Genomic DNA, 12,263 nt, shown 5'->3' on the forward strand with positions numbered 1-12,263 from the left:
TACACTTTGTTCACCTTTTTATTGTTTTTGAAAAAACATTTTTTCCCCCCAAAAGTAATGGCATGCAATCTGACAGACTGCACCACTGGCACTTAGTAAAGAGTTTGGAATGCTCCACCAACGAACAGATATATTACAAAAGTAAGGTGAGAAAACAAATGGGTAAAGTAGCCTGCAGAAACCTCCAGAGAACACGGTTTTAATGGTTGTTGTAATTGCAGCTGCCATTGCTCCATTGAAAAACTAAATTTGTAATTTTATAAACTACATGTAAGTGGATGTTAAAAGCAGAGGGGTATCAGTGGGCAACCCTTTAATCAATTGCATATACTTTTTTCTTAACATTGAGTCGTTGCAGGCACCACAGATACAGTACAGATAAGGCACAATGGTGTTTGCATTGGAGAGGAGGGGATTCATCTTTTTCAAAAGATGAAATAGGAATGTTCCTTTAAAAAATGAACTGTTTTTCAGTCCTGTTAGTGTCTAAATGGTCTTGCCCTGATCAGACCAGTAGAGTTCAGGATGCTCTTCGGTCGAGGTTCCAGCAGAGCAGCAGGATGAGAGGCTGAGATCCATACAAACATCTCAAACACATTGCGCAGGCTGGGTAATCTGGTTACCGTGGCGAGGAAATGAGCTTTGAAAGTCTGATGGACAGTATGATGATGGATGGAAGAGGACAGTTTTATTGATCTGCTCCAGCTGCCCTATTGGTTCGTTTCCGTGGAGATGCTTTAGGGGAAGCCTTGTCTGTAAGACAGGATGTAAAGATCAGATCTGTGCTGCTTCATTTTCATGGAGAGCAACAGTAATATGAGCAAAATAATCACTTCTCTGTTCAGTCTGTTATTACTTGTAACAGTTGGGGATAAAAAATGAACGTACTCATGACATTGAGAGTCTCCTGAGGAATCCAGCTGATGTCCACATCGTTCATCCCACCAGTGCCCTTCTCTATTTTTACTGGGATTCTCTTTTTCTGCAAAACACAAGTTGAAATACAACAACAGTCTAATTTTAAAAACATGTTATCCATGAGCCAGCTCTAATATCAATGTATCCCTGTTTAAGGAGATTTTACAGGGAGGAGGATGGGTGATGCCACTTGCTAGTTTGCATTCTTTTCCATTTGCGGCTGCTGACTTTATACACACACACAAAAAAAAAAATGTGATTACATACATATGTTCACATTAACAATAAAGCACATACCGTCCTCGTTTCCAGGACCTGGTATATTCCAAAGAGCATCAGGGCCACCAGTCCAACCAGGAAGATGTACATGAACATTCTGCAGAAAAAAACAAAGTGATCTCTTTAAATCAGTGAACAGAAATCACTAAAAGAGTTACAGCTATTTTGTGTTTTTGCATACCATGCTCTATGAGTGATGCATAGCTACTCAATGACTGATGACGCAATTTAGACCTTGCCTGAACTGCCATTTACTTTATTTGCGATGCATACCCATTACAATGCATAATCAGAATTTGCAGCCATCTACGTTTCAAATGGCTTTTTTGCAACGCTATTATTTAAAAGGAACACGCTGACTTATTGGGAATTTAGCTTATTCAGCGTAACCCCCAGAGTTAGACAAGTCGATACATATCCTTCTCATCTCCGTGCGTGCTGTAAGGCTGTCTGACGGCTCCAGCGGCATCAGGCCAGCACAGAACATGCAGGTGAATGGTTCCAGCAATCCTACTGCTCCGAATAAGTGACAAAATAACGCCAACATGTTCCTATTTACATGTTGTGATTTATAAGTCACAGCGTACAAAAAACAACGTAACATGAGACACAGCCGTCTTCTAACTGTAAACAAACCGGAACTATATTCTCAGGCGGAAGAATATAGTACTTGGGCGGAGTGATATGCTCGCAGCAAGCCTGTCTGAGAATATAGTTCCTGGTTTGTTTACTGTTAGAAGATGGCTGTGTCTCATGTTACGTTGTTTTTTGTACACGCTGTGAGTATACAAATCACAACATGTAAATAGGAACATGTTGGCGTTATTTTGTCACTTTTGTCACAATTTGGAGCAGTAGGCTAGATGGAACCAGTTACCTGCAGGATCTGTGCTGGGCTAAGCTAATGCTGGAGCCGTCAGGCAGCGTTACAGCACGCACGGAGATGAGAAGGGTATGTATCGACTTGTCTAACTCTGGGGGTTACGGTGAATAAGCTAAATTCCCAATAAGTCGGCATGTTCCTTTAAATAATTGTAGCAACCAAGCTAGTTGAAAATGGCGGTTTGAAAACACTTCTATAACCTCTCCTAAATATTCTGCAGTTTACAGTATACTAAATAGTGTATGCAAATTATATTGGAGCACAAACAAGCCATCGAAAATAGCTAAATTTAAGCATATAGATTCCCACATCAGTAACTGCACATTTTTAGCAAAAAGACCAGCCTGACAAAATTGGCCACATTGTGCCCAAAAATGACATTCTAGCAATCTGTATCTGCAACATTTTCTGATCAGTTTTGAGATTTTAGGATGCAAAACACTTTGTTTTGCTTGAATAATTTGATGATGACACATTCTGCGTCTTGCATCAGCAGCAAAATTCTGACAACTAGTCTCTTAGTGCCAATTTCACACCTCATTTTACAGGTTCTTACATGTGGCGCAATAGTCTGGGAAGGCAGGTTTTGTGAAGCCTTCTGTATGTAGCCTACAGAGACATTTCAAATAAGTAATAGGGGGCAAAGTAATTAGATTTACACATTTTTTACTGAGAACAGAGATGCAGAAATTGGTTAAAAACGGCCACCTACTGCCTTCTTTTATTCAGTCATTTTGGTGTTTCTTCTAGTTTTGTGTTTGTGTTTTATTTCAGTGAAATAATATGAAAGAGCAATAACTGTATCTACATTTTCATTAACAAGTATGCATGATGCATGTATGTATAGAACATAGTAGAAGAAAGCCTTACGTTTCCCCGTCCAGTCCCTCTTCTAGCTCAATGATGGTGACAGTCTGGTTGTAAATGGCAGTCTGGAACACGTTGCCCTTAAGAAAAAGAAAAACAAAAAAACAAAAAACTAAATTAATAAGAGAATACTCTATGTAAACTAGTACCTTGAAACAAGAACTTTCTTAAAGGTTTTTATAACTGCTCTTTAAAAATCTGAATGTCAATAGCTTGGAAACAACAGTCAAAGCTCAAAATCAAAATAACAGTAAGGAGCCACCAGCCATCCCCATTACACAAAAATAGAAGATGTAGCTGTTATGAATATAAAGACAGACTGCTTTGTTGACAATGGCGTCTTCAGGTATTCATTTTCATGAATCATCAGAATTTGAGATGGGCTTAGAAAAACCTTCCTGCAGAGCAACTTGTCATTGTCAAAAATCATCACACTTCATCTTTTCTCTAGCACCACCACACTTTTTATTTCTCTCTTTTTTTTTTATTATAAATAAATACATAATGAAAAACCTTTTTACCTCAGTGTCAAGATAGTTGAGGAGGATAACAAGACCAAATGGGCGACCTGCCATGGGCTGAGCTGGGATAAAGGAGTACTCAAAGGAGGCCTGAGACTGAGGCTGCACTACAGTGCTCAGAGGCAACGCTGTGAACTAATCAAAAGATACAATGTACATCATTAAAAAAATGACTTTTTAGCAACACAAACATACAAGTACACAGTAGTTACATACATACATAGAAATCCATGTGGTGGCATCAGAATCAAATTATAAAAGAGCATTATGTGCAATTGTAATTGTTTTTTTTTTTTAACACATATGAGTATTTTATAAACATCAATATCATTGAGAATTATATTTGACCATACTCTTATACAACCAAACCCCAAAAACTTTGAGACACGTAGGCATTGAGTACTTTTTGATCATCTCAAAGTGAAAACAAATCAACAAGTGATTTCATTCTTAATTGATTTTGTATCAGACTCCAGATTGAGTCAAAAATGTGGAGCAAATGTTTGCCGGTTTGGAAAAAAATATATTTTTTAGTTAAAGATTAAACTTACATTCTGAATGTAGAACTGGAAGTCTTGGGGGTAACGGAAGGAGGCCTCCAACGACTGAACGGTGAAATCCTGACCTCCCTTGTTGGTGAAACCCACCAGGAACCTCACAATTTCATTGGCAGGAAACTCTAAATGTATTATGAATACAAATAAATCATGAATATAATAAATGAATCATGAATATAAATAAAGTATGAGTTATAAGATGGACTAAAAAAGTCGCCGGATTGCCTGCTATGTTGCCCCATAAAATAAAAGCAGTCCAGGATGATGTATTCACTTAGTGTAAACACTGTAAAAGCTAACCGATTGAAAAATAACAGGAGCTGAACCAACCTTCTCCTGTCATGAAGAGGATGGTTGTGTCGGCATCAGGGTGAGATGTTAACAGTTTATCAGCTGCTTCATCAGAGTCCTCTTCCTCTCCTTCCTGAGGAGGACCAACGCATGACATTGTTACTTAATCATCTGCATGCACATCTATGGAAGTTGCTATACTGTGTATGACATTAAACATACCGATGGTTGTATCTGATCTTCCTCAACGAGCACCTCTTCATCATCTTCCTCCTCATCTACTGCAGCATCTGGGTCCTCAGCAATGTCCTCAGCAGAGTCGGAGTCTGCAGAGACCTGGCCTGCACGGGGCAAAATACACAAATATAGAAATGAGTGATGATTTCTCCATTAGAGGAAATAATGTTAAAGATTATTGTCCAGGATTTGATTATTGTCCCATCTTAATACATGATAATACATTAATACTGATGAAGTGCGTTTTCCCGGGGTTGAAAACGGTTTTGTTCGGTGGATTTTCTTATTGTTTGTATATCTTCTGCAAATGCCAACAGTCATCACTAAAGCACCATTGCCATGCATCACTGTATGTCAATTTCAAGGTATTTGGTCAAAAATGAGTGATCAGTGTAGTTGTGGAAAAAGTGTGAAAACTTTCAAAAAAATTTGAAATGCATTATTTTTTGTTGGTGGTAGAACTACAATATTACACCATTAAGCAATAAACCAATCAATGAATCAAACGTTTTAAAGTAATGTTTTAGCTGGATGCAATACAAAATTAATGAATGAATGAAGTCCAAGTTTTAAACATTGTAAATGTTTATAGATTTTTATTATTGCCAGGTATTTCCCTGTCTGCAGACAAACTTTGTTGCAAGTGTAAAATGAACAACAGCAAAACAATCAAAGTCCCAACTTTAATGTAAGTCAGCGGGGAAAAAGCTTAAGAGACACCAACAAACCCAAACATAGTAAGTAAGTTACCATCTTATCTATGGTGACGTGTCCCAGCAAGAGGGAGCCGTTAACTGTTGCTGCATCCACAACGACTTTTACACATTGTCTAAAATCACCTCTAAAGCTCACAAAGTGAAATTTAACTTCACATTTAATGGCTGACATTATTTTCCTACGCTTAGACGGCAGCGGCTGGTTAAAGAAGACAATTATTTTCAGAGTCAAAGAGACGAGCTACCACTCATTGCTATGAATAAACGTATGGATAAAACGTCTATACATTGACGTTTAGAAAGCGGTGGCTTAAAAGCTGCTGAATAGCTACGTGACTATGCCACGTCAACTTGTTGCCGAAGTAAGGCGACGAGAATAAACCGTCTGCTTCAAAGAAAAAAATGTCTTACCGATGGATATTAATCCACAGGGGAAGGCCAGGAGTAACAGCACCAGCAATTTTGATCCGAAATTGAACATTTTGCCAGAGTTGGAGGCTGAAGTTAGTAACACATCAGCGTTCAGGAGAGGAGAGGACTGCAGCAGGGCAGTGGGCGGGATAAGAGGACGTTAGACCCGCCTGTCAGGTCTGTCTGTCTGGAGGAGGTTTGGTTTGGGAGGGCAAACTGAGTTGTGTTTAGTATCAGAAAACGTCCTCCACAGCGCCGTGGACGTAGGTCTGACAATGCGAGACTAGAAAACGTCTGACAACTTACTGTTTTGCTTTCAAACAATATTGTGCAAACTTAAAATTGACAACAGGCTGCTTGTCCGTCTAGGTGAGGCTACTCGTTTATAGACGTAGGCCTTAGCCTACAGTTGAGATCAGAATCAGAAGGCTACCATTATTAAAATGAAATTGTGGCTTCTCTCTAGCATTGTGTAGCCAAAATAAAGAAAATAGTGAATAACAACATTAAAAAAATAGTTACATAAAATTGATTTAGTAAACAGACAGCAGCAGTGGCAACAAAACAGCATCAATACATAAATAAAAGGCACTATTCGAATCAGATTTACAATGAGATGTGGCTACTTAACTGTTGCACATTTTGCTTCTTTTTGCACACTGTAGCCTCCAGTTGGGGTCTCCACTTGTCAGCAAAATAAATTTAAATTTAATTTAGCAGCGATTTTAAGTTAACATACTTTTCATATTGGCCTTCACTTTTTTATGCATTAATGAAAAAAGCTGCTCTTTCATATAGCAAAATAGGTTTTTATTTTATTTTGTCATTTTACATCCTCTGGTGCTCATGTGATAAACAGAATTCCATGAATCCTTGGAGTACTTCCATTTTAGGCTACTTCTACTTGACCTTAAATGAATGTAGCTGCATAACAATCATGCATTATTGTAGAATAAAGTACCCAACATATGTAAAGTAGTTACAATTAGCTATGTCTTGACCAGCCACAGAAATGCAATGCTTTTTACATGTTATTGCATCAGATGAAATACTATTGTTTACGCATCAGGGTTTACTCTTCTGCATGAGTACTTGTTACTGCTAATATAGCACTTTAAATGCATTTTGCTGATAGTACTTTCGTACTTTTACTTAACAAAATGTTGAATACAGGACTGATTACTACATTCATGTACAAATATGACCAATAAGTGCAGTTTAAAACAATACCTTGCATCAGGCAATCCACAATATGAGACTATTAACATTAACTATCAGATCACTATGACATTATAGGGTTGGGCATCGTTTTGATTTTAACTATTCTAATTCCAATTCAGATTCTTTTGATTGAGTTGAAACGGGTCACATGCTTATTTTACAGATAAGAGTAAAATTTGATTTGGATTTAATGGTGAAATGGCACATCCTAAGGAAAGCTCATTGTGGGATTGGCTCTAGTGGCTGTAATTCTGCACCAAGGCTGAATTTCGGGAAAGAGACGTCAGATACAGTATTAGGGGACCACTAAGGTTTATATAAAAGCATCCAAAGAGCACCATGTCATGGGAAAAAAAAGTTTCCCCACAATATTTTCCCATCATTGTTTCTGAAGTCTGCTGCAGAAACAATGAATCGGTCTCTGATTTGCCTGAGTTTGTGTGAACTTGGTATCAGAGACTGGCTGAATCCATGAGGAAGAAAATTAAAACAATGTAGGATGTGGATCGACCAAATGACCTCAAGATGTCACTATAGCTCATTTGGAGCAATAGCATACTGTAGATTGAAATCTAAAGAGAAAACATGCCTGGTCTAAAAAAAAAAAAAAAAAACTGAATCCTCTTCTTGGGGTTTTCTCTGCTCCCATTTAGAATCATCTATTTTATTTCTCTAACTATTCATTTAATCTAATACAATGCCCCTAAACCATATTATGAGCAGATAATCATCATGGAGTCACAATACAGAACACATTTTAACATTTTAATTACACTCTTGTGTCCTATATGTACTGCTTCCTTTGATAAATTCGTAAAAACTCACACACAGCATATTCATCTCTTATAACTGTGTATCATGATGTAAAGGTAGACATGACCTGACCTATAGCAGCCCACATATCATACAGGAAACCACTCACCCAGTGTTGGTAGGTGTCATGTGTAAAAACCATGGTAAAAACAGACCTAAGAACCAGCTGGAGGATGTGTCAGGTCTCAGTTGCCACTTCACTGAATTGACATTCATCTGAAATGTGTCAATCAGCGTGCATGCAAGAATCTTAAATAATTAGAAACCTACAGTGAAATAGTAAAATAGTTAGCCTAGAAATCTAGATGCACCCTAGCGGCAGCAAATGTAATTTGCAGCCAGGGTCAGTCTAGCAACTCTCCGTTAGCTTGCGAGCTGGAAAAACCAAATTCTGGTCAGGCCAATCACATTGTGTATAGAGTTGGTGGGCGGGCTTAACATAAGGACGGCAGAGTTGCAATGGTTCTGTGTGAATTCCCTGCTACTTGAAAACAAAGAAGATGGCTGCTGCTGGCGAACAGCGCTCTTTCGAATTGGCTTTAGCCGCGACTCTGGAAAAATGGAGTTAAGCACTGAAGTCATTCTTAAAAAAAAGGAATTTGAAAGACAACCGTTTATCCCGCCCCTTGGATTGAGCCCTGCCAATGGTGAGTTCCCAGACCCAACATCTTGATGTGGGTCTGGCTTGTCAGGCTATAACATTGTGGGATTTCCAAAGAACAATAGTAAAGGCTATAGTGTCATCTGTTTTGATTAACTATTCAAACTACAAAATTTGTATTCATCTTTAAAGACAAGCAGTCTTGATTTTACCTAGGGCTGTCAATCGATTAAAAAAAATTAATTATATATAATATTTGCTGTAATTAATCGCGATTAATTGCTTTTTTAAAATTGAGACTGAAGCTTATAATAATGGATATTTAAATGCTAAATCACTTAACTTTGCAAATATGAAGAAAAAAGTTCAGAATGTTTAATATCTTTCAGAACAACAGCAGCAACAATTTGGCTTATTTAGTCCTGCTGAAGGCTGCTGGAAACGGCTAGAAACTGTCTGACTTGAGAGCAGATTTTTGTCACCGTCCCCGGCTGCAGTCGCCTGCTCTTGTCTACTTTACAGGCGAGGCGCAGTTCATCTCCAACGAGCCTATGTTCAGTCGGCGGCAGGGCAGTCAGGACACACCCAGAAATGGCGAGCGGAATGAGGTGACTAGTGTCTCAAAATCTGACGAAAATCTTTTAAACTGACCTTTGTTGAGCTGAAATGAAGACAGATTCAGCAAATGCACGGCCTATTTCTCGCTTAAAATGTTTTAGTGAACTATCTTAGTACAATATGAGATTGTATTCTGAACGGCCGCCATGACAGTCTGGCTTTGGATTTCCGGAGAAAACCAACCCATGTGACGCGTTCGTCCAATCAGCTGCCGGTTTTCATTACTTGGGCAACAATACAGAGTAGCGCCGCCTGCTGTTATGGAGGCGTATTACGTTTCTCAGTTTTTTTTAACGAGTTAAATATTAAAAAATTAACGCAAAAATTAACGCGTTAAATTTGACAGCCCTAATTTTAACCAATGAAGGGTAGGTAGCCTCGTGAGACCGTCCTGGTCTCGCAAGCTCCAGTTTTCCACTCGCAGATCAGTCTGGCATCTTGAGATAGAGAAAATTTTGAGCCGCTCGCCAAACGACCGGGCCAATCAGCGTTGGTTTTGAGGCGGGTTAGGTGGTGATAGACAGATGGTTTATCCAATCAGCTAACCAGTATTTTCAGACAGCGGTCCGGGAACCTGAAATGGTGCCTTTTATTCCTAAATTCTCGTTACACAAACGGCAAATATCCTTTACCGACATGTTGCTTGCTTGCTGAGCTTACGAGTTATGCTTTGCCTGCTGCAGCAGGGGCGGGCTTGTGGTTGTATTTTCATACGCTTTGTGGATCTGATTGGTTGATTTGGCCCGTCTATCACCAACATAGGTGATAAACAGATGGTTCATCCAATCAGCTAACCAGTATTTTCGCCCCTTCCCAAAAGTTCTCCAACGGAAAGTTCCCAGATGGATATGCTGAGCAAATGTGAAGCAATCCATCTGGCGGAGTCAGGTTAAAGGGTAGGTACATAGTTATCAAAAATGACTGTGAACTGAAAACCATCACAGGGTTTATGTATGCAGAAGGTGTAACTTTTTTTGCTTTTGGATATGTGGCCAGACTTCTTTGCCAAGTATGCGTCTCAAGTCACTTTGTATTTGTCATCAGATGTATTTCATCAGAGTCTAGAAAACAAATTTGGTTTATCCTCAAATGTTGAGATGACTCAGTCAGAACAAGATTTAAAGAGATCTAATGGCTGTAGAGAAGCCAAACACATTGCTGCACCAACAGATGATCAGAAACATGGGTAATATTAGAATCAGGCATACAGAGAGCAGCATAACCAGGTTGAACTGTGGTCCAGGTATCCAAAATATGATCAAAAACAGGACGAGACTTAAAACCAGGATACTAGTTTGCATGTTAACACAGACATGTAGGGATATTCTCTGGGGACATCTGCCTCCTGTAAGATCCCCATTGTTTCACAGGAGCTAGTCAACACAGCAGCTAATACAACACTGTGTTCTGCCAGCTGCAGCCCAGGTTTAGCAGGTCCAGCTACAGAGAGAGGGTTGCTTCCATTTAATGAGGTCATCATGATAAAAGTTAAATAAACCAACATGAAGGCATAATGGAATTTTACTTCTCACTTACTGGTTTGTCTCAGTCATTGTCACTAGTGTATTTTTGTCCTAGCAGCTCACTGCTGACTTTACAGGTGTATAAATACATCTGGGATAACATCAAATCTGTCATTGCTTTTAGCGGAGTTAGGGTCATTTATATTTGACATGTTGACTGTTCTGAATTTACCCATTAACCTTTTGTCTTTCTTCAAAAAAATATAGAAACATGACAAAATGAAAGGAATTATCAGGGTAATATATTTGAAATTTGGTTGTTTTAACAATACTATTCCTTAATGTTGTCAAAAGACACATTCATATTCTCACTACGTGTTGACTTGATGTTTGTGGTTTTCTGCAAAAGCACACATCCTGTAACCAATCCTTTCGAGAGAAAAAAAATCTGTCTTCTTCTCTGAGTAGCATCACACCGTGTGAGGATAAACAAGCAACAGATGCTGTAGCCTTGTTTATCAGATTTATATGTATAGTATAGTAAAAGAGACAGAGAGATACATTTGTTTGGTTAAAGCTTCATGGCCAACGAAAGCTGTGGCAGTGTGACACAACAAAATGGTAAGTCTTGATTGAAGTTATAAATGTCATCTAAATGTGAGACGTTAACATGATCATTCTTGATGTAAGGGCTGATGTGTGATTGAAAGGGCATTTAAAATATATGCCGCATTCAGCTGCATACGTTGTATCGCAGTTGAAAACAATGAGCCGGTGGTTCCTACAGCGACTAGTTAGGTAATATGGTATAGAGAGGTCTCATTCCATATTCTTTTTGAAGAGGTGAGTCTAATGCCAGGAGATAAGTATATTTTCCTGTAACAATGTGATCTAATTATTCCTTTCAGAAACTCTCTGATGAAACTGCAACTAAATGAAGGCAGCCAGTGGAACAGAGTCAGAATCATGTTTTAGTATCGCTCAGAGAGTTAGTTAGGTTGGTGCTGCTTTGCCCAAAGGCGATAACATGCAACATCATGCACATGACGTGTTTCACAATGTGTATCACACCACCACAATAATAATATTCATATAATATTATGTACATAATATGTAATTATGTGAACAATAAGGTATATGTATAAACCTTATTTAATACACGAGCAGGGTATATATATATATATATATATATATATTAGCCTGTACAGTATATAACCTGAGAGGCCAAACCCTGGGCAAAAAAATCTATAAAGATTTTCAACTCCTCTCTTTTCTCATCTGGACTAACAAGTGAATTTCCCCATTGCGGGATCAATAAAGTCTATCTTCTCTTATCTTATTGTGTTTGGGCAGTATGACGACATGGTTAAGAGACTTTAGTAATAAAATCAGCCTAAAACAACAACAGTGAGTGGAACAAAAATAGGATTTTGAAAAGCATTTTCCATCTAATGTTTGGTGAAGATAAACAAAATAGTGTATTGCTTGAATATTTTACTTCATTCAAGCAGGATATAGGTTCAGTGTAACGTAAGAGTTGTCTCAACAGTATGCTGGACAGAAACAAATCATTTTTAAATAGGAAATGCGTTCAACCTGTTTTGCTGATGAATTCTTGCAAGAGAAACCTACTGCACTGTGCAATCAGTTCACACATACGACACAAGCATCTCAGTAAAAACCACATTTTCTGCTGGAGATGACTACATAGGTGGTGTAAATCTCTTGCTTAAGGGCACCACTGCTGCTTGTTTTCCCAGCAGGAATTGAAACAGTCCGCTGATCAGATCAGAGGCTTACACCTCTAACTATTAGCCATAAGTTATCTTTTAAACACACCTTGTTTCAGCTACCATTGCAGTCCCTG

At 38.5% G+C, this 12,263-nt stretch overlaps 1 protein-coding gene across 2 annotated transcripts in view; it reads right to left on the reverse strand.

Annotated features, from left to right (window-relative positions):
* LOC114553805 (translocon-associated protein subunit alpha) overlaps positions 1 to 12,263 on the reverse strand; it is a 19,808-nt gene continuing 7,545 nt past the window's right edge. The window contains exons 1-9 of one of the 2 annotated variants that reach the window (XM_028575178.1): positions 5,681 to 5,874; positions 4,539 to 4,657; positions 4,356 to 4,449; positions 4,020 to 4,147; positions 3,469 to 3,603; positions 2,951 to 3,027; positions 1,216 to 1,294; positions 889 to 982; positions 1 to 753 (exon numbers count right to left, since the gene is read on the reverse strand). In XM_028575178.1, coding sequence (XP_028430979.1) covers positions 689 to 753; positions 889 to 982; positions 1,216 to 1,294; positions 2,951 to 3,027; positions 3,469 to 3,603; positions 4,020 to 4,147; positions 4,356 to 4,449; positions 4,539 to 4,657; positions 5,681 to 5,750 — 861 coding nt within the window. In that variant the 5' untranslated portion in view covers positions 5,751 to 5,874 and the 3' untranslated portion in view covers positions 1 to 688. Of the gene's footprint in view, positions 754 to 888; positions 983 to 1,215; positions 1,295 to 2,950; positions 3,028 to 3,468; positions 3,604 to 4,019; positions 4,148 to 4,355; positions 4,450 to 4,538; positions 4,658 to 5,680; positions 5,875 to 12,263 lie in introns of those variants that run through there. The other variant, XM_028575177.1, reaches the window with a different exon arrangement.

This window comes from Perca flavescens, chromosome 4 (assembly GCF_004354835.1).
Source record: "Perca flavescens isolate YP-PL-M2 chromosome 4, PFLA_1.0, whole genome shotgun sequence".
NCBI lineage: Eukaryota > Metazoa > Chordata > Actinopteri > Perciformes > Percidae > Perca > Perca flavescens.